This window comes from Tauraco erythrolophus, chromosome 10 (assembly GCF_009769465.1).
Source record: "Tauraco erythrolophus isolate bTauEry1 chromosome 10, bTauEry1.pri, whole genome shotgun sequence".
In the NCBI taxonomy this organism is placed as follows: Eukaryota; Metazoa; Chordata; class Aves; order Musophagiformes; family Musophagidae; genus Tauraco; species Tauraco erythrolophus.
In genome coordinates, this window is record NC_141474.1 from 16,211,617 (window position 1) to 16,233,898 (window position 22,282).

General features: G+C 39.0%; 1 protein-coding gene across 1 annotated transcript in view; it reads right to left on the reverse strand.

The window, feature by feature from the left end:
- Nucleotides 1-4,944: 4,944 nt before the first annotated feature.
- SLC44A3 (solute carrier family 44 member 3) overlaps nt 4,945-22,282 on the reverse strand; it is a 41,703-nt gene continuing 24,365 nt past the window's right edge. The window contains exons 11-16 of the mRNA XM_086617736.1: nt 21,109-21,265; nt 18,473-18,556; nt 8,723-8,860; nt 8,009-8,245; nt 6,046-6,218; nt 4,945-5,017 (exon numbers count right to left, since the gene is read on the reverse strand). Of these exons, the coding sequence (XP_086473862.1) occupies nt 4,945-5,017; nt 6,046-6,218; nt 8,009-8,245; nt 8,723-8,860; nt 18,473-18,556; nt 21,109-21,265 (862 nt within the window). The remainder of the gene's footprint in view (nt 5,018-6,045; nt 6,219-8,008; nt 8,246-8,722; nt 8,861-18,472; nt 18,557-21,108; nt 21,266-22,282) is intronic.

The following is a 22,282-nucleotide window of genomic DNA, read 5'->3' on the forward strand; positions in this document are numbered from 1 at the left end:
CTCTGCCCTTTCCCTGTCTAGTTGCCTTTAGTGCTGTAACAGTTGTAGTCTACAGCATAAATAATAACTGCCATATGAAGTAAAAGGAATACTGTGAAAGGGGGAGCGCTCTTGTACAGCCAGGTCGTCTAATAAGGAGCTATGCATTTTCACAATCTCTACTTAAATAGGTATTTACATACCACAGTAGGCCTTCATTCTACATATTTACAGCTTTTCTGTTTTCCGGATGAGCTAAAAGAATTTCATGCTTAAAGTTAAATGTGGTCTTTGCCAATTAAATCTAAGACATCACATTAGTGATTTAAATATCATTACTATGTTCCTGAGGTATTGTTTGCTAATGGTAAGTCCTGCATTAGACATAAGTGTGCATTTGTGATTGTGTATTCATTCCATTATCAACACTGACCAAACTTAGAAATAGTTGTCTTACTAAAAAGGGAGCTTGTACAAAGTCTTGAGCCAACAGAAGTCCCATGATCGATGGTGCATTTACCTTTTATTGTGCCATAATATATCCATGTAGAAAAGCTTTTTTCTTCCTTGAACTGTATTTATTGCCACACTTCTCAAACTGATCCCAGTGTATTTTTATAAATAAATATTTTTTCTTAAAGGTATGTAGAAGATCCTGTCTCATTTGTTGTGCTACCGTTCTTAAAGATTAGATACCGCCGAAATTATTCCCAAATCAGCATCACCTTTGCCCGCGTTAAGGGTAATGTAGAACTGCTGTCTGTTGCAGTTCAGGTTTGTTCTTTTCCATGGGATTTAATCTAACAACCTTGTAAAAAATCTCCTGGGAGCGAGTGACAGTGACTTAACAGGAAAGGAATGTAGCTCCTTTACAGCAGAGTTCACTTCCCCTCTACAGGACGGACTGTGAGGTTATGACCAGAGAACCTTAGCCATTCGCTAAATCCCTGCCCTTTTCTCAAGACAAATGTGGAACTGCACATACTGAACGCTGCCTCTGCTTCAGGGTATAGTCTTCATACCACCACTCTGAGAACTCAAAACACGCTTGCTTTAGAGTATGTAAAGAGATATCCTGATCTTTGCGCCTACTGGTCTGCAATCTGAGTTTAGTTACCGACAGTTGAGCTTTATTCCTAAATGGAAAATGCTTTCTTCCTCACTGTGGAGTGCAGACAGGCTGTACTAATTTAACTGGGCTGTTTTTAACAGGAGAAAAAAGAGCATGTTAACAAGGGGGCCACTGTCATTGATACTATCTTTTGTTAAAAGGTATTTTAGAAGTATTTCCTGCAGATTAAACTTAATTATGTTAACATATAAAATATTTCTTACTTGCAAGTTCTGGACTTGTGAAGGCTTCTTCCCTCAAAACTAGAAACTGTTTGTGCTATGCTCCATTGTTATCTTTGGGTGTGAAGTGGTGGTCTGACTTTCAGCTGACCAATTTGTTGAACAAGTCTTAAGTTTATTTATTTCACAGAAATTAAACTTGAAAGAACCTCTGGACGTCACTGGTCCAAGCCCCGCCTCTGAGGGTGGAGAATTGTTACCAAGATGTCTGTTAAGACCTGCTCTTCCTCAACTACACTACTTCCCTCCTTCAAAGTAACAGTATTTAACAATTTAGAACTATTTTATTGAATGCTGAAAAGCAGTGCTATGATCAACGACAAAAGCTTTGTTGGTGTCATAGTTTGGGTGAAAGCAGATTCTCTTTTTTTAAAGCCTGAACCATGCCCTCCTGCTCTTTCCGCATCCAAAACTTAACAGTTTACCCTGCTTGCACACATTTATTCTGTATGTACTTCAAGAAAGGAAACAAAACAACACAAAAACTGTTCTCAATATGCTTGTTTTCTTTCATCCACAGGGGTGTCCAGTGAGGTGAGTTAAGTTAGAGCTTGAAGTAGACACCAAGCAAGACCAAATTCAAACTGCCTGGCTTAAAACAATAAGCTGTAACACTTAGCCATTTCCTAGTATACAGACACCAGTAGTCCCCATCTCCTATTTTTAGGAATATAGTTATAAAAGTACCTTTCATTCCTCTGAATCCAATCTTCTATAGCTTCAGGAAAGAAGAGACACAATATTGGGCTGTTTTACAGGGCAGACATTGAAATACCTGAAGCAGCTTGGAGAAGCATCAGTACCCAAGCTAGTACTATGTATTCACATGAGCTGTGCCTACATCCAACCTCACCACCTCCTTCCAGCCTGCTTTGTAGTTGCCCAACGACAATATCCTGCAGGTGAAGACAGCAATGAGAAACGAGTGCTAAATAGTATCAGCTTCTGTAGGGGTGCTTTATCCCTCTAACTCAGGTGAGGACTCCTGCCACCCAAGAATGCTACAGTTGCAGTTGTTACCACAATTGCTAGTGGAATGTATGTAAGATTGGGAGATCCTGTGTTGCACCTGAAAGCTATAAAGCTATGCTCTGTGTGCAGAATTTAAATAAAAGATATACATTTGGAACTCTTCTGTAAAAATATATGTGACTCTCAAACATATTGTCACAGTTGTAATTTCTGAACTATTGGCAGTATAGCATTACTTAAATGAAATACACTCAAATACAGCTTAATTGGGATTTTTCAGTAGCTTCCTTCTTTAAAAAGCAAACCAAACTTTGTAGTAAGTGTCTAAAAGTCCTTTCTCCATCCAGGAACTGCACTGAAGGCAATGATACTGCATCATAATTGCAATGAACAGAATCACAGAATCATTAAGACTGGAAGGGACCTCTGGAGGTCATCTAGGGATTGTCTGAAAATGAGGACATAAATAAAAATTTCCCTCCCTTTCTTCCACCAGAGAGCTCCTGACCAGCTTCACCTGCCAAGCAAAAAGTAATTAATCTATTTCTTTCCCTTTTTCTTCATCTATCCCATATTCCTCAACTTCTTGAAGTGGCTTATATTAAAGTAGACAAACATTAATTAAATGAAGAATAAAAAGGAAGTACTTCTTAGCATTCCCTAGCAGATAACTAGTCTCCCTTCAACAGCAGGAGATCAGATACAGTATTTAGCTGAAACATTTGTCATTCAGGCCATCAATGAGCTCTCCTGCATGTCACTTCCAAGCTGTGACTAATCAAAGGTTTATCGATCTATTCATTATGACAGCTTATGAGTCACTTACCTGCAGTAATGTCTCACTTCCTATACTGATGGGGACTTTACTGAAATCCCTGGTTGAAGTCATCTTCCCACCTCAAACAAAAGGTTAAAGGAGCTTTTGAACAAAGAATAAAGTCATGTGCCACTGAGTAAAATCTAAAACTACCCCACACTCAGAATGAGGTGGAGCCCACAAAAGTGTGTTATCACCAGGGTACAAAGTTTAAACAAACCACAGAATTGCTCACAAGAAAAGGCGGACAGATGCAAGTTATGTTTTTGAAAAATGTCTATGAGAGAGTAGCCCTGAGGAAAAGGACTTGGGAGTGCTGGTGGATGAGAAGCTCAACATGAGCCGGCAATGTGCGCTGGCAGCCCAGAAAGCCAACGGTATCCTGGGCTGCATCAAAAGAAGTGTGGCCAGCAGGTCGAGGGAGGTGATTCTGCCCCTCTACTCTGCTCTCATGAGACCCCAGCTGGAATACTGCGTTCAGCTCTGGAGTCCGCATCACAAGAAGGACATGGAGCTGCTGGAGTGAGTCCAGAGGAGGGCCACGAAGATGATCTGAGGGCTGGAGCACCTCTCCTATGCTGAGACAGGCTGAGAAAGTTGGGGCTGGTCAGCCTGGAGAAGAGAAGGCTCCGGGGTGATCTTATCGCAGCCTTCCAGTACTTAAAGGGGGCCTACAGGAAAGCTGGAGAGGGACTTTTTACAAGGGTATGTAGTGATAGGACAAGGGGCAATGGATTTAAACTGAAAGGGTAGATCTAGATTGGATATAAGGAAGAAATTTTTCACTCTGAGGGTGGTGAGGCACTGGAACAGGTTTTCTAGAGAAGTTGTAGATGCCCCATCCCTGGAATTGTTCAAAGCCAGGTTGGATGAGGCTTTGGGCAGCCTGGTGTAGTGGAGGGTTTCCTTGCCCATGGCAGGGGGTTTGGAACTAGATGATCTTTGAGGTCCGTTCCAACCCTAACCATTCTATGATTCTATGATTCTCATGTCCTTCTGAGTACAGTCCTGACAGTTTCTTTGCTACAGTCCTCCATAATATTTTATGTTTCACATCCATGTTACAGCTAACATTTCTATAAAGTATTATTTATAACATTCTTTTATCTCATGTCTGTCCAGCCACTCCTTAGGTGCTACTTCTTTCTTAAGCTTTAAATCCAGATACAAATTTTTCTGCTTCCTTTGTCTTTTCAGTTGCAAAGGGAAGGTAGTTGTTTATTTTTATTTACAAAAAAAAAGGACTATTCCTCATCTGCCCTTTGGAGAGGAGCCAGAGGATAGTTTTACCATGCTAACTTGCAAAAAACATTCCCAAGAGAATATATATAAAAGACACCTACCTCATAACCATTAATTATCTCGACTACAGAGAATTTCTATCAATGGTAATTTCCATCAATGAGCTCAGTACAGTTCCTTAATGGGTTGCACTGGCTGTTCAGATTTACAGAATATATCAAGAAACAGTCATCTCAGAGTGCTTGCTCTGCAACTGTTTCTATGTTTACTGAGCCAGGGACAACTGGCCCAGTGGTCCCAGAGAAGCATGAAAAAACCCCATGTTAGCTGACAAAAAGCTAAAGAGGACAGTTCCATGACCTTGTTGACTTAGTATTTTCAGTCAGACAACACAGAAATTTACAAGGAGTTTGTTTATTAACAACTTTCAGATCATCATAACAAGCATATTAATAAAAATCAGATGTGCTGACACACAAAATACATTATTCATACAAACATATTGTGTGTCATTTTACCAGTGCAGAAGGCACAACAGAGATTCAGAGAACTAATGCCTTCTCCTGGGGTATTGGCAACCTTTACCTTTTTTCTATAACTGTTTTGCTATTGCTGGTCTGCCTTCTTGCTTCCTGGTACACTTCACATTCAAGTCTACAAAGAGAAAAAATGAGTCAATGTGTAGCACTAGTCCTGTTAATGCATTTAAATGTCGTAAGATTAAACTGGGAAAACAATTAAGGTTCTTTTGTGTCTCAAATCCACAATCTTCTTGCAGGGAATAACCCCACCCACCTCCCAGTATCTGTGCTTGGCAAAAAAAAATTACTGAAGAATTCAGTAACAAACCCAAACAATGAAAAAATAAAGTACAACTATTTCTCACTGTAGCAATAAACTGAAGCAGTGCTTAGTAGCCCAACTGCCTATAGCAGAATGCCCACAAGACTGTGTGAGAGTTCGCTGGAGTCTGGTACCTCTTGAAAGCAGATGAAAAAAAATCACCAACATCTGTTACACTCCTGTAAGAGGTAGCCAGGAGAACTCCAGACACTAGCGGTACTGTCCAGCAGAAGTAGGTGCCAGAGTAGTAGTTGCTGCAGAATCTTTCTCCAGCAGCCCTGGCTTGGCCCCTCTGATGCTGGGGGAAAATCTGCCCAGATTCTGAACTTGCTGGTGCAGCTTCTTGTGTTGGGCAAGTTGCAGTATTTTTTCAGACGTCAGTTAGCGAGTATTTACTCTCAGGACGTTCTCAAGCCTGGGTGTGGGGGAACACTCCCTTCTGGCACCTCAGTTTTTTCACCCCAGCATAAAACAGAGTAAATAAGTACATACACTGATAGAAAAGAAAGAAAGAAAAAGGGTGGGGGTGGAGAGGGAAGGCATCTACGCTCTGATCTTACAGCTCTGGAACTTCGGCAGTTCCAGCATGAAAGCAAGCAGCCTACCACTCTTCTGACTTGGATAGGATTTATCTCCCACCCCCTTGCCATGGTCTGATCTTTCTCCTTCTCTGCTGGGCATGCTGGGGAATGGGAAGAAGAATGAGAACAGGTATTTGATCTGTCCATTTTGCAGCAGCAGAGGGTTTCCTGAGAAGGGAAAGCAACAGAAAGAGAAAGAGGATACTGGGTACAGCATGTTGATTGCTGGGAAACATCAGCAGGTACATGACAGCCTACATCCATTTTTCTTGGGACACAAAGGCAAACACATTAGCTAGCAGATAAATACATATCCCACACTCCTGTCTCACCATAGGTTGGAGCTCTGTCCCATCTTCATTGTCCTGGAAAGGTTTCATGCTTCTGTGTTTTTGCCCTTCTGTTATCTTGTTACTCTGACTCACAAAAGTCTACAAGCAACAACCAGGGTGAGATCATTTGGGAATGCAAACCATTATGTAAATAAAAATACCTGGTAAAAGCAGATAATTAGCCCGGGGCTAAGAAACTGTAACTAGTTCCTAGCTGGATAACACTGAGTGATACTGGGAGGGACTCTGCAGAGGCACCAAGGTATCACATGCAATTGAGCAGGATGAATCAACAATCTCTGTTACATCCCCTACTACAGCAATGAGGACCCTGGCTGCCTGAAATCCCTCACCCAGCTCTCCACCCACTGCTACATGTTGTCCTGAGTGCCACAGAGCCTCCCTCCCATCTCCAGATGTTTGTAACCTGATTGTAACACAGACATCCCAAGTCAAATGCCTTCATGTATTGGGAAACTCCAAGTTCTTGGCTACATGAGTAAACTCACTCTTGATCATGCAATGACAAGGAGTTTGGATGTACTGCCCCCAGTTTTTCCATACAAGGTTATACAGCCTGCTCTGCTTGGAAGACTCCTTACCCCTGTGGGAAGTCCTCTCTTCACCCAAGGCCCTAGGGCATGGCTAATTACAAGGAATTAAGACCAGAGTTAAAGAGAAACTACCACAAAGTCTGGTAGTGGAGAAAGGAAAGCCTCTGTCTGTTTCATGAGAGAGAATTGGCTTAAGAAGTATTTTAGCATTTGGCAAAACAGAGGGAGAAGAACAGAGGTCAAGGCTTCAGAGTTTTCCATTCAGTAACATATTCCTATTCAGGACATGTGCTTAAGTACTGTTCTGAATCAAGGCCAAAGAATATCTATCTGCTTTTTTTCTGTAAAAAGGGTTAAGCCTATCTTTAGGCTGCCTTTTTGCCATTTTTCGTTTCCAACAAAATTCTATGAACATTACAGGAATCTAACAGCAGCATTAAAAAAAAAAACAAAACAGTTCTGACACTGTCCTGAAGAAATCCATCCAGAAGATTTGTCTCATATGAGCTATTCTGGCTGCTGAGTTTGTTTTTCATGAATCACTAAGATCTTCTTTGTTGCATGGTTTATGAAGGAAAAGACAGAACTGGCAAAAATAGCATGAAAGGAAAAAACATCTGCATCTTCAAATATTCTCTTAATATGAAAGGGATGGCATATATACATTCAAATGCTTCAAATACAGCTATTAACTAAAGCTCTCCATCACTATTAGCTACATGATTCTCCATGGAAATACTTGTAATACAATACAGTAATATGAGGTTAAAGACACAGAACAATCAGTCCAGAGGCAGAAGACAGTATTATGGCAAAAGAATCTATACAGGCATGAAGCAGAGCAACTCAAGTTCGCATGAAGTTTGTTCAGAACTACAGCATCCATAGGATATGGATGGATACCTGACCCGCTGCTGGAAACAAGAAGCTCCCTGTCGTTTGCTTTTGCTCGTCACTGTACAGTAAGTCACAATAAATACAAACATGTAACCTTAGAGTACCCCATGGATCAGTCTCTGCAGCTAGCTCATCTATTTCTATTTTTAATTGCCAACAATATATTGAATATGTATCTAATAAGGCCTAAAAAGTCAGCCATTACTTACAGGGTATGAACTAAAAGAAGGCAGCAGATCATAGCTAGCACGCGGGAGCCTGAGGCAGCCATTTACTTCAGTTCACACATGGTTTGTATCCCTGAGCCCATCCTGTTCTAAAGTGTTAGGAAGGAAATAGCATGGGTTGTGGGTTCAAATTACTAGGTCTTGGGGAAAGAAAAAGCCCTCAAAAGCTTAGAACGGCTCAAATATCTTTGCTGTTATCACTGAAGTTTACCAGCAGCTCCTGATCCATGAAGTATGGCTTCTCTGCAGATCCATCATTTGTTTTCATATCAATAGCACAGCAAAGGAACATGGCATCTGCTGTCACTTCAAACACAGACAGAAAGCTGTGGGACATCAGGTAGGCAAAAAATCCAACCAGCAACAGAGGAACTACCCAAGCTTGCAATTCCCGATGGTAGTTGAATGCCATCAATCCTCCAAAAACAGTAAAACATACAACAAACACCTGTAAAGGGCAGTGAAAGAGAAATGCAGCCTCTTTAATCATGTAGAAATAATACTTAAAAAAAATCAAACCTCCCAAAACTCTAAGGCAAATACATTACAGCCAGAATTTAACAGCACATCTCATCCAGGAGATAGCTATGCAGTTTCTGGCATCACGTAGTTGTCATACTTTGTGTTCAATTCAGTGTGTAAATTCTGTAGGGCAGAGACAGTCTTTTACTATATATTTACCAAAGACTCGTTGCAATGCAAGAGTGGTGCCAGGGACACTACTGTAATACAACTAAATAACTCTGTAAAGACTATGAAAAGGATTAAATTCATCAACCATTATCTCTCTCCTGAACTCATTTTACAGCATTAACAACACTGAGTTCAACAAAGATAAACCTTATTTACTTTAGGTATAAGAAAAGAGAATCAAACCCTGATTTTTCACTTCATTCGTACAGAACAGTCCTTTTTGTACTCTCACCTTTCCGAGAAATAGGATAAAATCTCCAAAACAGCATATGGATGCAAGTTTAGTAGAATTCTTCGCCAAAATAAAGACAGCATCCTTTGCTGATGTACAAAAATTTGTCCCATTTATGGCTGTAGTTGTGTATGCATGCTGAAATGAGAGAGGAAATACTCTTATAATCTAGATTTTACTTCAACAAAATACAAAGACTTAAAGTCAATTTGGAAATATTGTCTTTATGAATATAAAGAGTTATTTTGCATAATACGACAATTTTATTTTAAGTGACTATAACAACTATGTTTCTAACTTCAAATAGTTTTTCTACATGATTTCCACCATTAGCAAATGCTAGAATAGTGACCAAATAAACTTCTGAACCCACCTTTATCCAATTTATTTTAAAACATAAAGTTCTCTACCCTAATTTTTGTTAATGAATACGACACAGTTACCACAGAACACTTACTTACCTGGAGTCACACTATGCAAACTTACTTGCTTATTTTTTATGAATCTATCTCCAAGACTGCTGGAAAACTATGTAAGTAGAACAATCAAGTTATGTAGTTATCAAGTCATTTAAAAGTTGATGATGAAAAAACTTTTATACATGGCCTTTTCAAACTATTCATATGCTACTGAACTTTAAGCTGATGACTATACCCATAAAATAAACATTTTCATGAAAGATGAAATCAATTGTGAAAATGACTGGAAAATAACAGCTAAGGGATCCTTGACTAGATAAGTAAGGAAAAAAAAAAGAATTTCAACAGACAGTAGGGCCACTCACAGTTTTTTGAGGTATTGAGAATTTAGCAAGATTTCTCTTTGTGGAAACTTGCCAAGAGAGATTGGAAGGATGGAATATTTACCTTCATGGATTGCATTATTTTAGCACTTCTTGTGCACAACTTGACGTATACGTCTCATGTATGGAACTCCTCAACAAGGTTTTGTAACTGTGTCCAAAATATCAGCTAAGAAAAACAGTGCTCCAGATACCTGAAATATATGCTGATCTTTACCAGCAAGTCTTATAAGTAGTTTCCCTTTACTTAAAATATTAGAAGGTGGATTATGTCACAAGACATTAGTTACATCTGGTATGGTCAGTAAGAACCACGGTGTGCAAGGGATCACTGTTCTGAAGGAATTTATACACCACAATATGCACTTGATTACAAGTTAGATTACTTTCTGCTTTACCTACAAGTGAAAAAAAAAAAACCAAAACTGGTTTGCTGAAGGTGAATTATACTGGCCTACTGCAAAACACTTCATGTTCAAAAATTTGTTTTTTTTTCACTTAGAAACAAAATTATAAAACTGCTTCAGATACCTAAAGGCAGAGAAAATTTATTTCAGCAGAGTTCAGTTTTTCCCCATAGCAATTTCTATAACATACTGTAGTGTAGCAAACCTTAAAATACTACAGAGAAAGAAAGAAATTAAATGCAGTCAAAGATCATTTGTCTCTTCATTGTGGATATTATTTATTTTATATATGACTAAGGAATTTTTTTTCTCTGATAGTAAGCAAAGAAAGAGTAGAAGTAAACAGTGACATCTTGTAAATATTGTACTTACATAATAGCAAATGCATCCATAGATGGAAAAAGTACAAAGACAAACCATGGATTTACTGCCTACTCTAAGAAAAAAATCCAACGCTCCACTGAACTCTACAGAAACACGTAGAGTATCTCCATAAAAATCTGTTTAAACAAGCAAGTTCACTTCATTCCTAAATAGGAAAAAATGTTTTCTATGCTAACTTTAATTTATACTGACTGATGCTGTTCCTTTCCCTGGAGAGTGCTGGAACAGGACTGGCAGAGAGGTGTACCTGTTGGCTTGGTCAGGCATTGACCGCAATACCTTTGCCTTCTTGGCTGCCTACACCTTTGAAAGAGAAGCATCCTTGTCCCACTTGCAACCCAATCGGTTTGTAAGCAGCCTGCTGCCATCCCGTGTGAGGAAATCCGATGGCCTGCAAGCTCGCTCACAGGAGCATCGCCCCAGGATGCGACAGCAGGGGAGCTGGCAGTTCCGTAAGGCCAGTGCCAGCCTTGCTGGGCTACCATCTCACAAGGACACAGGCGTAGGGCAGATGGCCTCAAGTCAAGCTCCCTCTCTGTCTTCCATCTGTAGCTGTCACTGCCTATTTCAAACATGGACAGACCTATCTTTATAACATGCTGTGAGTTAAGTCTGTTTCATCATTCCCATTAACAGACAGGAAATTGAGACACAAAGTGGAAAAGGGTTTTCTAAGCTTGTTTCTGTCCCTTAAGAACTAAATTCGTAGAGCAGATCCTGATCTGGTGAGGTCAGTATAAATTTTGCCAATAAATTAAACAGAGATTCTGTATTCGTTATAAATAGCAAAAAATGTCCTGTTTTAAAAATTAAAAAGAATGTTGAAAATGCATGTGCACTTGTACAAACATTGTTTCCAAACTTAAAATAAATAACCATTTGTTTGCACTCTTGAATTAGCCACTTTGGTATTCGAGGAATGTGCAATGAAAAGAATTTCTGATATTTATTAACTAGAACAGTTATCTTGGAAAGACTGAAAATAATACTGGAGACTCAATACTACCTGCACAGGGATTTGTCATGTTACCAACTAGTTGATAAAAAATGGCATTTATAACAATTACAACTCCAACAAATCATGTAAGTATCGACTAGTCATAACATCCAAGCAAAAAGGCAGCCAGGTAATAATCTGACATTACAGCAGGAATAAGACAGACACAGAAATGAACTGCCGAAGGCTACAAAACTAGTCACTGATATAGGTGAAGCAAGAATGTTATTAGTACAAGCTGAAGACTTAGCCAAGTGATTTCTACCATTTGGAAAAAAAATATATTTCTGAGAAAAAGGACGGTTTCTTGTTCAGCCTAGACTGTGGCTCCATAGACTTTCCTCACAATTCTCCAGTTTCCCATCCAGCCACACAGAAATCTACATGTTCTTACTAATAAAATACGTCTAACATTTAAGCAAATGTATGTGTTCATAAAACTCAGAGTTGCACAGAAATGAGCTCAAATAATTTCTCATCCTTACCATCCAAAGAACACCTAACACATGCAAGCTATTATTTGGACTTTGGACTTATAAGCTTAGATATCCCATTAATTTCCCAGTTGCAAGGTATATGCAACAGCCCACTCCCTGTCAAAGGAAAGATAGTTGTGAAGGCTAAGATGGTAGACCATGTTCACTTAAGAACTTGCTATCATTAGAAATAGATTATCTAAATGTGCTTTTCTACAGAATGTATTCTCTTTCCCATGCACAAAAGCTTGAAAATGTTTGAGAGAAGGGCAGCAGGAATGATCCAAAAGGTAAGGAATGTCTTCTGTCTGCGGAACAACTGACTACACCAGGCTGTTCTGTCTGGAAAAGAGATGACTGAAGGAGGATGCGGTAAGAGGGCTACAAAATCCTGAGAAATGTGGAGAGGGTAAGTAGGGTTAGATGGCTGACTGCTTCTTCCAGAACAAAGACTAGGCAGGGGGAGGACCGGACCATAGAAAATAGTGGGAGCCAAATTTGAAAACAAATGGTATTTCTTCTCACTAAGTCTGAAAGCTGTGAACCACTGGACAAAGGGTGCTTTAGCTGCTGAAAATTCACATCGACTCAAGGGAGACTGGGAAAGTTCAGGGAAAGGGAATCCACTGAGAGTTATTAAACACACAGAAAACATTCTCAGCTCAAGAAGTCCGTAGGCTGAAAACAGATTCAGAAACAGCATGGGGACAGGGAAATACACACTCCTTCTACTTTAACATTCACTCACAGCCACTGTTGGAGACGGGATACTGAGCTAGGTGGAGACACAGTCTGGCCCAATATAGCTATTATGTTTTTTACCTTTGCTTAAGGAATTGATGTTTTACAATGGTAGTCTCTGCTATGGTGACAAGCAAGTAATAATGGCATTGATAGCATACCATTGATCAGAAAGCACCAGAGATAGTGGGTCAGGAACAGTCTTTATCCTTGCACCAGCAAGTTGGTACTGTATCACTACCTTTGTGAAGAACACAAGCCTCCTCTGGCTTGGAGCCTGGGAACTAGACACTAGTTTCTTAGTGTCAGGAGGAATAAATAAGGAATGTGAATGTTTACATATTTTCAAATACCACAGTATGCAAAAAAAACTATTTAAAGAATACATCCTTCTGTGCCTCACAACACAGGATGTCAAGGGTCTTTGCAAAATTGACCTGGTAGTTTCATGAGAAAGGCACTGTGGCTCAGATCCAGACCATAAGTTCCCCGATTGTTGAGAATAATTGCCACTTTGTGTAACAGCTGAATTCAATCCTCCATCCCAGTACTTACTTTAATAAAATGTGCTTGGGGAAGAGAGGATTGCCATAGCAACAGCATCTTCTTTAAAAAGGAGCAGGAGACAGGCCGGTCTTACATCCCACTTCGGCTTTTTCTGCTCTGCTGGTATTTTCAGCCTGATCTGATCTTGTTGCTGCCAAGTCTCTTGGGGGCTGCCCTGGTTAGCTACACTCAGCACAACGCTGTGCAGCTCAGGCTGGACTTGTAAGTGTCTTAGCTTGCGTCACAGCTGCCAGTGGAATCCCTTCAGAAAACAAAATCCAGTGGTAGTGAGAGGCAATGACATATCTGTGGCTGCTGTACAGCAGTGAGAAAGCTGTGTCATGTCTCTCAGACAGTGGTGAGAAATTAGAGGAACATGGCCCTGTGAGGCCCCACTGAAGAGATGAGGACATGTAAGACTGGAAGGAACTTTCAGCCACTCCAGTCCCTGGCTACTTCAGATTAGCACATTATACAATTTCTTCTTGTAAGTGGAAAGCTCCTCTTTAACTATTTACAGCTTTTCCCCTCTCCCAGCCCTTACATTTGGAGCTATTCCAGACAGTTGTCCCTCGAACCTTCTTCCAGCTTCCAGACAACATTTACTCATGAACAGTTTACATCTACTCATTCTTCTGCTGATCTTGTCTTGGCTCTTATCCCTCCCTGCTGTTTCTCTTCTCAATATACTCATAGATGGCTAACAGGCTTGCTCTTATCCTTCATTTGTCAAAGCAGACACACCAGGATATTCCAGTCTTCCCATGACATAAGCCTGATCACCTAGCGAGCAACTTGTACAACAGCATTTATCTCCATTTCTGGTGCAAGTATTCAAACTCATACCTTCCAGGACTGAATCTGCCCTTTCCACAGCCTTGTCAACTAACAGGTAATGTCACGTGGTTGACAAACACAAGGAGAATATTCTCCTCCCTCACTTCCAACCAAAAAGCACACAGCTAATACAGAAACCATTTTTCATTCTTAGGTTAATTACCATCTGTAAGAAACCCTTCAAGAGCCTCCTGAATTTTCCCAAGCAGTCCAAGAAGCACAACTTTCCTTTATTTCCATTCCACCTTATATCTGCAGTCTGGACTTACTGGAGGAAATCTTGTCCGACTTTCCTTTGCTTTTTACTCTGTGTGTCATCTACTCTCTCCATGGCTATTATCCAGCAGGTAGGACCAACACAACTTTCTCCTCAGAGGGTAGCTGGGTGTCCTTTCCTGCAGCATTGCACTGCTACACCTGGACTCTGTTTCAGCCACAGGAGTTGAACCACAAGGATCCTCCTTTAAGTGCCCATTGCATCATAATTACATAATTACTGGGGTTGCTTACAGTGACTTCTGCAGTTAGTGCAGCAATGTTCTCATTTAGGATTTCTGAAATAAAATCAAACTGAACATTTTCCAGAGAGTTGTTCATTCATAAATCACTCTGCTTGAAAGCACTGAATTATTGGTCACTTGCTTCATTGCCTTTTATTTTCTTTCTCTTTTTTTTTTTTTTTTTTAATGGGATAGGGGAGAGGAGAAAAGTATCAAAGCAAGAACTAGTCAGCCTTGTTCATATCTATCCCCTTCATGATTCACCCTACAGAGCAAGTAAACACCTATGGAATTTTATTTCCTGTTATTGCATACATAAAGCCTCTAGAGGGAAAACACATTTAAAATACGATTTTACTGAAAAATAACATTTTAGCCAATTGTATTTTCAAGATGATTGAAAATTTAGCTTAACATCTAGAAGCAATTTTGCCAGCAACATTAAAATGCAGTATGGTTTTTGGAAGGAAAAAGTACTTGATTGGGCGAGGCACAATGTGTTTGGCAGTCCAGAGGAGAACTGGACTTACACTGGCATGCATGAATTTGGTTTTATCTAGGTCACTTCTCCACAAAGCATTTAAATGCAACCTCCTGATAGGCTTCCATCCAAAATTTAAGAGACAACCAAGTGCTATAGATACATGACCAGCAGACAGACTGCTTCTGGTTTTTACACTAGACAGTTGCTGGCTTTGAGTGTCAGTGAAGGGTGTCGGTACCAGCAAAGGCAGGCTAACGCACTGCCGAATTCAGCCATGGCTACCCCAGGGCCCGCAGGGCTACATGGCGAGTAACTGTGCTGATGAAAACAGAGAAACCACATACTGCTCAGCAACTCCTTCAGAAATTCATGGGCTGTACTTCGGAGTGGCTGCTTGCCAACAGGCTGCAGCTGAACCCGAAGCAGACACAGAAAAGCAAAACTATCCTGAAATAGATACATTGTTAAAAAAAAAAAGTCACTGCAATAAGGCTGGGGGGAGGGAGGGGCGGGTGGTGCGCGGAGGGAAAGGCAAGTGCTTCGATGAACCAAAAGTTAAGACTGCCACTACAATTTCAGAAAGCAGGAGACAGACAGACCTTGTAGCTCCCAAACCACAGTGCAAAACCAGTATAGTCTTTTTACGGAAGAGAAATTTCAATCTTCCATATTTTACTTGAGATATCTGGAACATACTGAAACCATCAGAGCCAGAAGATGAAAAATCTGTGGTAATTCTGACAAGTGTTGGCAAACAGAACTGTCAAGTAAGGATAACGACTTTATATTCACAAAGCACTTTTCATCCAGATAGAACCCAGAGTGTTTTACAATTGTTACTAATGGATTATACACATGCATGAATCACTTTGCCCATGACTGAAATGGAACAGCTTAAGGAGTGAACTGTTTAACAGCACATAGCAACACTACACCACAGTTTAGCACACGATCCAGTTGCAAATCCAAGAGAAATTTAGGAAGGCAGAATGTAATTACCCACATTGCAATCTGCACAGGATGCTGGGTTTACATTAGCCCTCCTCCAACAACCACCACTGGAAATATAGCAACTGCCAGCGTCTCTGTCACAACGGGAAGATAACAGGGTACCTTTTTGGCCTCATTTCAGTTAAGTTCCAGGACAGCTGAACAAAACTTAGCTGAGCCTGTGGAGGACGAGTCACTTCAGGGGTGCATGAAACTAGCAAAGTCAGAGTCAAATCCCACCTGAAAGATGGCACCCCAGTCCAAAAAGTACTCCTTGATAACATAACACAGCATCCGATTGATACTGCATGGGAAGAAAGAAGCTCACACTCTATCACCAGTGTCACTTCCTCCAGCACCTGCTTCTCATCTGCAACTTTCCCAGAGGGAAAACAAGTGGTTTTGTTTAATGATTAAAGTTGTGAATGAAGGAGCCGAAAGAATTTAAATCATTTAAGCGATGTAACAACAGGTTGAAGAAAACAGTGCAGAAGCGATGAGGAAGTCTTTAATTTTTTAAGAGTTTCAGGTAATTATATGCTTACTACTACAGTGAAAGTAATACTAGAATAAAAGGTTAAGAATATAGTAAGGAATGTTAGTGCACACTGTGAATGTTAGTGCACACTGTGAGCTTTGGACCAACTTTTCTAACAGCTGTTCCACATTTCAGAGATTTCAACTCACACAAAAATCAAAATCTGAACTAAAAAATACTTTCAAAATGTTAGAAACATAGGTACAAGCAATTTTTTAACCCCTCCCAAGCCCTACTGTCAAGTCCATGCTCAACACCTATGTGAAATTTCAAGGCTATACCAAGCAGCTTTCACTGATCTCAGTAAGAGCTCTTAAGAGTTCAGTACTTCTGTTAATCAAGCCATATGTTAAGCTGCTTAAGACTGCAGACTTGTCTTCCTGCCCCCTCCTTTTTTTTTTTCTTTTTTTACATTTGGTCACAGATTTTACAAAATTGAAGATTTTCAATCTTAGTCAAAATATATTTTTTAAAGAAATAGGCTTGAACACACTCTTTATAGGAAAAAAAAAGAAAAAACTAGTTAGATACATTAATTACTATGAAATGCAACAATCTGAGACCAATGTTGCACCTTCATACAGATAACATTTCTATTGAAATTTTACAGAGCTTTTCTTCTCTAACCCTTGCCCAAATTGCCCTGCATTTGAAGCACGTGGAACACCATCATCTTTGCCAAAAAGATACTCAAACAAACTGTTATCTAACAGCAAACACAGTATTATGATCATTAGGTTAAAACCCACAACTCATAAAACCAGAAATTTGCCTACAATAGATTAGGAAACAGGAAATCTTTTAAGGGAATAAGAGCTACAATGCAGCCTTCTGAAACAAAAGGAAGAACATTACAGTAATTAATTCTTCTTTTAACAAACACACAGCATACAACAGCTGGGGAAAGTAAACACTAGGATGCTGGATATCTCTTTGAAAAGCAGGAAGCCAAAGGGAAAGGATGACTACAAATGGAAAGCCTGGAGTCAAAACGAACTCTGAGATTCCTCACCAAGTCAGTGACCATAAGATCTACCTAAAAAATGTAAGCCTGGAAAATTCATCATCTAGAACCAGAGATTTCACTGCACAAGTATTTAATCTAGGCTGAACTAAGTGAAAAACTTTCTCTTCATAGTTGTCCAAGATTAAGCTTAATTTATGCACCTACTTTAGAGGAGAAGTCAGATCTTTTATCAGAATTGTCTTGTTTACTTCACTACTGCCCTCAGCAATGAGAACAAAGAATGCAACAGAGAGTTAGGAATCAGCAGGAACATCTGATTTCCTTTCATATCAAGAACACCACCGTAACTAGAGATAACAAAAGAGGACTGACAAGAAAAATTAACTATTTACAATGATGATGTATACAGAGCTGGAAAACATTTGGAGAAAAGGATCAGGAAGGAAAAAGTAGAAGCCAAGTATCTGAAAAACTGCTGTATGTCAGAAATCATCCATTTTCAATAAAAACACTTTTGAAACAAAACTGCTAACAAAACAAAGATGTCTTTCAAAGAAAGAGAATATTATATCATCTGGCTTTTTCATCATGGATCATATTCCCAGATAAATTGATAATGGAAATCAGCCAGGAGTTCAAGTTTCCTTATTCAGGACTTTCAGGTGGAAAATACTGTATCTAGTTTAATGACACATCTCCAGGTGGGTTTCCTACTTCTTCATTGCTTCTTTCCACCTGGACCCTCTGTATTTCATCAGTCTGTCTGGCACAACTCAACAAAATGTTAAGCCTTCTTACTTTCAGAAATAGCAAGTGGCCCTCTCAAAGGGCCAGCTCAAGCTGCATTAACAAGTTTTCTAATATCTTGCACCTTGCATGCTTGTCAATTCCCTGTTTCTTGGCACCAAGTTCCATCTACACTTGAAGACATTTTTGTTTGTTTAGTTTAGGTGGCCAGCAGGAAACTCTGGCTTGCATGCACTGGATGTTGCTTTAGTCCTGCTAAACGGAGCTAGCATACACACACGGTTTCCAGACTAGGTAGTAGATGGTTGAGTGACAGAGAGACGACAGAGTGTACCTGGTTAAAGTATCTTAAGCAACTTTCCTGGCACCAAAACCAGCAGAAACAGCACTTGAAAAGGCACTTTGCACATGCACTCTCCTGCAATAAAATGAAATGTTTGGTTACTGGACATAGAATTAGACTCAAACAAAACTGTCACTTTAGAAAAACTTGTTTTACATGTGGCTGATTCTTCTAATAAAGCATTCATTTAGGCAGCAGATATTTCCTTTAGGATTATAAGAACCATTTTTAATTCAGACTCTTCAGTGTTAAAGACTGATGAGCCAAGCATATTTTTTTTCTTCATGTGGATGGAAGATTCTTCTTTGGGAAATAAAATAAGTGCTGCAAGGAGTGTGTGAGCTAACAGCTTCTTGGAGAACAAAATAGGCAGGCAAGTCAGTAACCCTTACAGTACTCCACAGTGATCAGGGGGTCACTGAGAGATTTTTTAATATTTTGTTTATCAAGAAACTTTCACAGTTCTGAAGTGACTGGTACCCTAACGAACAAAAATAAAAGAACAGGCAGAAGGACTTATATGCACATGTGTATTGACTCAGAGCATACATTCATTTTCCAGGACAGTAGGAAAAAGCATGTAATAAAACAGACCACTCATAGACCATTGATCTATATTAATTTCATACTAAAAACAGAGCAGAAAAGCTCAGTGTTTGTTCCACCATGCCCCCACCCCTCCATCGCATCACGAATTCAGAACTTTTCATCATATAAAGATTTTACCGAGCAAGACAAGAAAAAGACATCTTGGTAGCCATGGTAGCCTTCCAAATTTAACTGTTTTTCTCAGCAAAAAGAAATTCAGTTCAGTGATACTTGAGTCATTTTAAGCTTCTTTTTCCAGAGGTCAGAATGTTTTTGTTTGGTTTTGGAAAGCAAAAATCTTCCAGTCACTATATGAAAGCCTCAGGTCCCCACAACCACCATTGTTCGTGCAGAAAACACAAACCTCCCAACTTTTTTCAAAGAAGTTCTCGAAAACATTCCATGAATAATTCCTTTAAAATGGTGACTGTACATGCAAATTCCTTACAGCAGAGAAACACTTTAATCTTGCCATGTATTGCTGGAGACACGATTTTACTAAAACTTTCAATCTCAGTAAGTACTGTATTAAAAACCTAGAGCAAGGGACAACAACTGCACCCTCCTCTCTAATTCTGCTTGAAGACTGCTGTGTAGAAAACATCTGTGAATTTACCTGCAAGCTCGCAGACTCCTGACTTTTCCTCCTGTTCACTAAAAACAGCAGCAATTTTTGAAAGGCTGGCAAAGTCTGAGTGAGCTCTACAAGAATGCAGCATTGCTTCTCCATCCTTTAGAACCACTACTCTGGCCCTCTATGGAAAGAGCCTCAATGGAAAGGGGCCATAGTCTGTCCTTTCTTCCCTGGGAAGGAGCAAGGTTACTTTGTGGGGGGATTCTGCTGCGGACTGGGGACACAAGCTGGCCCAAGCACTTCATAGCTTCTTTAGGAGCAGTTACAGCCATGAGTCATGTCACATCCTCAGCTGAATGCTTGACAACTGGACCAAAAGGAGTTTGTACCACACTGCTGCAAACTATCTTTCTTTGCTAGTTAAGTCTTCTACAGCTGTTCAGATTACAAAACCGTGTACCCAACAAGTCCACTTATTCTGCTTCCTCTAGAGGCGGAAAATACTATCTTCTTCTATCTACAAGATAATACTATCTATCCTCTTTCTAGCACAACTTATCCCACCCATCATCTTTAAACAAAGCTCTTAGCTTACCCAACTCACCAAGTTTTATAACCAAGGCTTTCATACGAAAGTGACATAAACCAAGACACACATCTTTCAAGTATCTTATTACAAGGGGCTTTTATTTAAGCATTCACAAACTATACCCCACATACATGCCTCATAGGTATCAGGGATAGTCAATGCAAATACCCTGTCAAAACTACACATAACATGCTTCAAAGGCAAGATAAACTCTAGAGGAAAAGATCTACATTTAAAAACTGCCTAAATCTTCCTCTAAAATCAGAGCTGTGCAGTCATGACAGCCCTCTCTCACTGCCAAAGTGCCAGAACTAACTGCAATGGTATGTTTCCAGCAGAAGATGAGAGATGTAAAGATGTATGAAAGATAGAAAGAAGGCAAGCAACGAACAAAACAGCTCAGCTATATTTTTTATGTATCTTAAAAGACGTGGTTTGAATTGTACACAAATCTCTGGAATAGTTCTTATTTCATACATTCTTTCTCTAAACTCATATTACAAAATGAAATATTTTCGCTAAGATATTCTGTATGGAACAATAATGTTCTTACTTACCTTTGCTTTTTTAAAAGTCATGATGCAAAAGTTTTAAATAGAGCATTCTGCAAAATTTGTTCTTTTTCCTTCCTAAAAAAACTTTAAATATAAAACCACTAAACAAAGATGGTTTTTAATGTTGGTGTTTTCTGCTTTTAAGAATATCTGAATTCAGAGAAAAAAAGAAAGCACATGGAAAAAGCTTTCTTAATGAAGAAAATGGGACAAAATATAAAATCCACATCATATCAGACATTTTTAAGCAAGAAGTATAGTCTTCACATTTTTCCTCACCTTTTAACTACTATTTTATAGTGTTACAGAAGTATATACCTACCTTTTGTTTTAAGATATTATAAAGGTACAAGAGAACAATCCTTGGTATTCTCAGTATTGTGATTAGAAATGAGCCTTTTACAGCAGTTCCTAGATGATAGCAAAAAAGAACTGATATGGAAGACAGGACTGGGTGAGGTGGTGGGCTATTTTTATTTCTAGAAAGAAAAACAAACAATTCAAAAAATTTTTAGAAACTTATTTAAGAAGATATAGATTTTATCTTTTCACTATTTGGAAATTTAAACAATTAAGCTGGAATCTCCCTTCCCACTAGAACAATGTGAGTTTTCCTACTGACTTCATCTGAATGTTCACCTTAGTCCAAAGGAAAGCAGCCAAGTTTATAACGTTTACTGGATTAGTTTAATTCTTAAGCAGTGACTGTTTTGATGTATTCAGTAATGGAAAAATTTCTAGAAAAAACCTACAATGGAAAATACCAGAAGGGAACAACATCTGAGAATACTTCCTTGAACACCTCTCTTCAGTTTCTGTCACTTCTCTTATTCTCTGAAATATTTTATTTGACTGTTGTTTCTGCAAGATATTAGTCTAAAGCAATTAATCTTCTCTTCCTGATTTAGTAGTAAAATTAAAACTAGCAAAAATATCACAAGCTCTCACACATAAAATTGAGATCTACTATCTACTTTTATTGTTGCAATTTGAATGAATTTTGCTTTAAATTTTGTTCAGATAATTGATACTTTTTTTTTCACTGAACAGATTTGTTTTAAAATGGAATACAAAAAAAAGGAATATCATACTATATGCTTAGAATCACAATTTGGTCTAAAAAATTTGTAATTCTACTGCACACTAACCCATATTGTTCTGGAGAAACAACATGTTTCCCAAAATTGAAAAGCAAAGACAAAAAATTGGTCTAGGAATCTCAAATACAAGTTTTATTTTCTTGGTTTCTTTATAAAGGTCAGTTCAATGTGCATCATTTACAGAATAGAATGACACAGCTCTGAAGAATTTATATGAAAACCAGGAAATTAACTTAAAGCCACTTCCCTACAATTCTTCAAATGCTATAAAAAAAAAAAATTAGATCAACACTATAAATACTTTAAAAAAAAATGTTTAAGAGGATTAAAAAAGCCCACTGATCAATAGTCATAAATAGCCCTTCTAAAAAGCAACTCTTAAGCGATTGGCCCAAC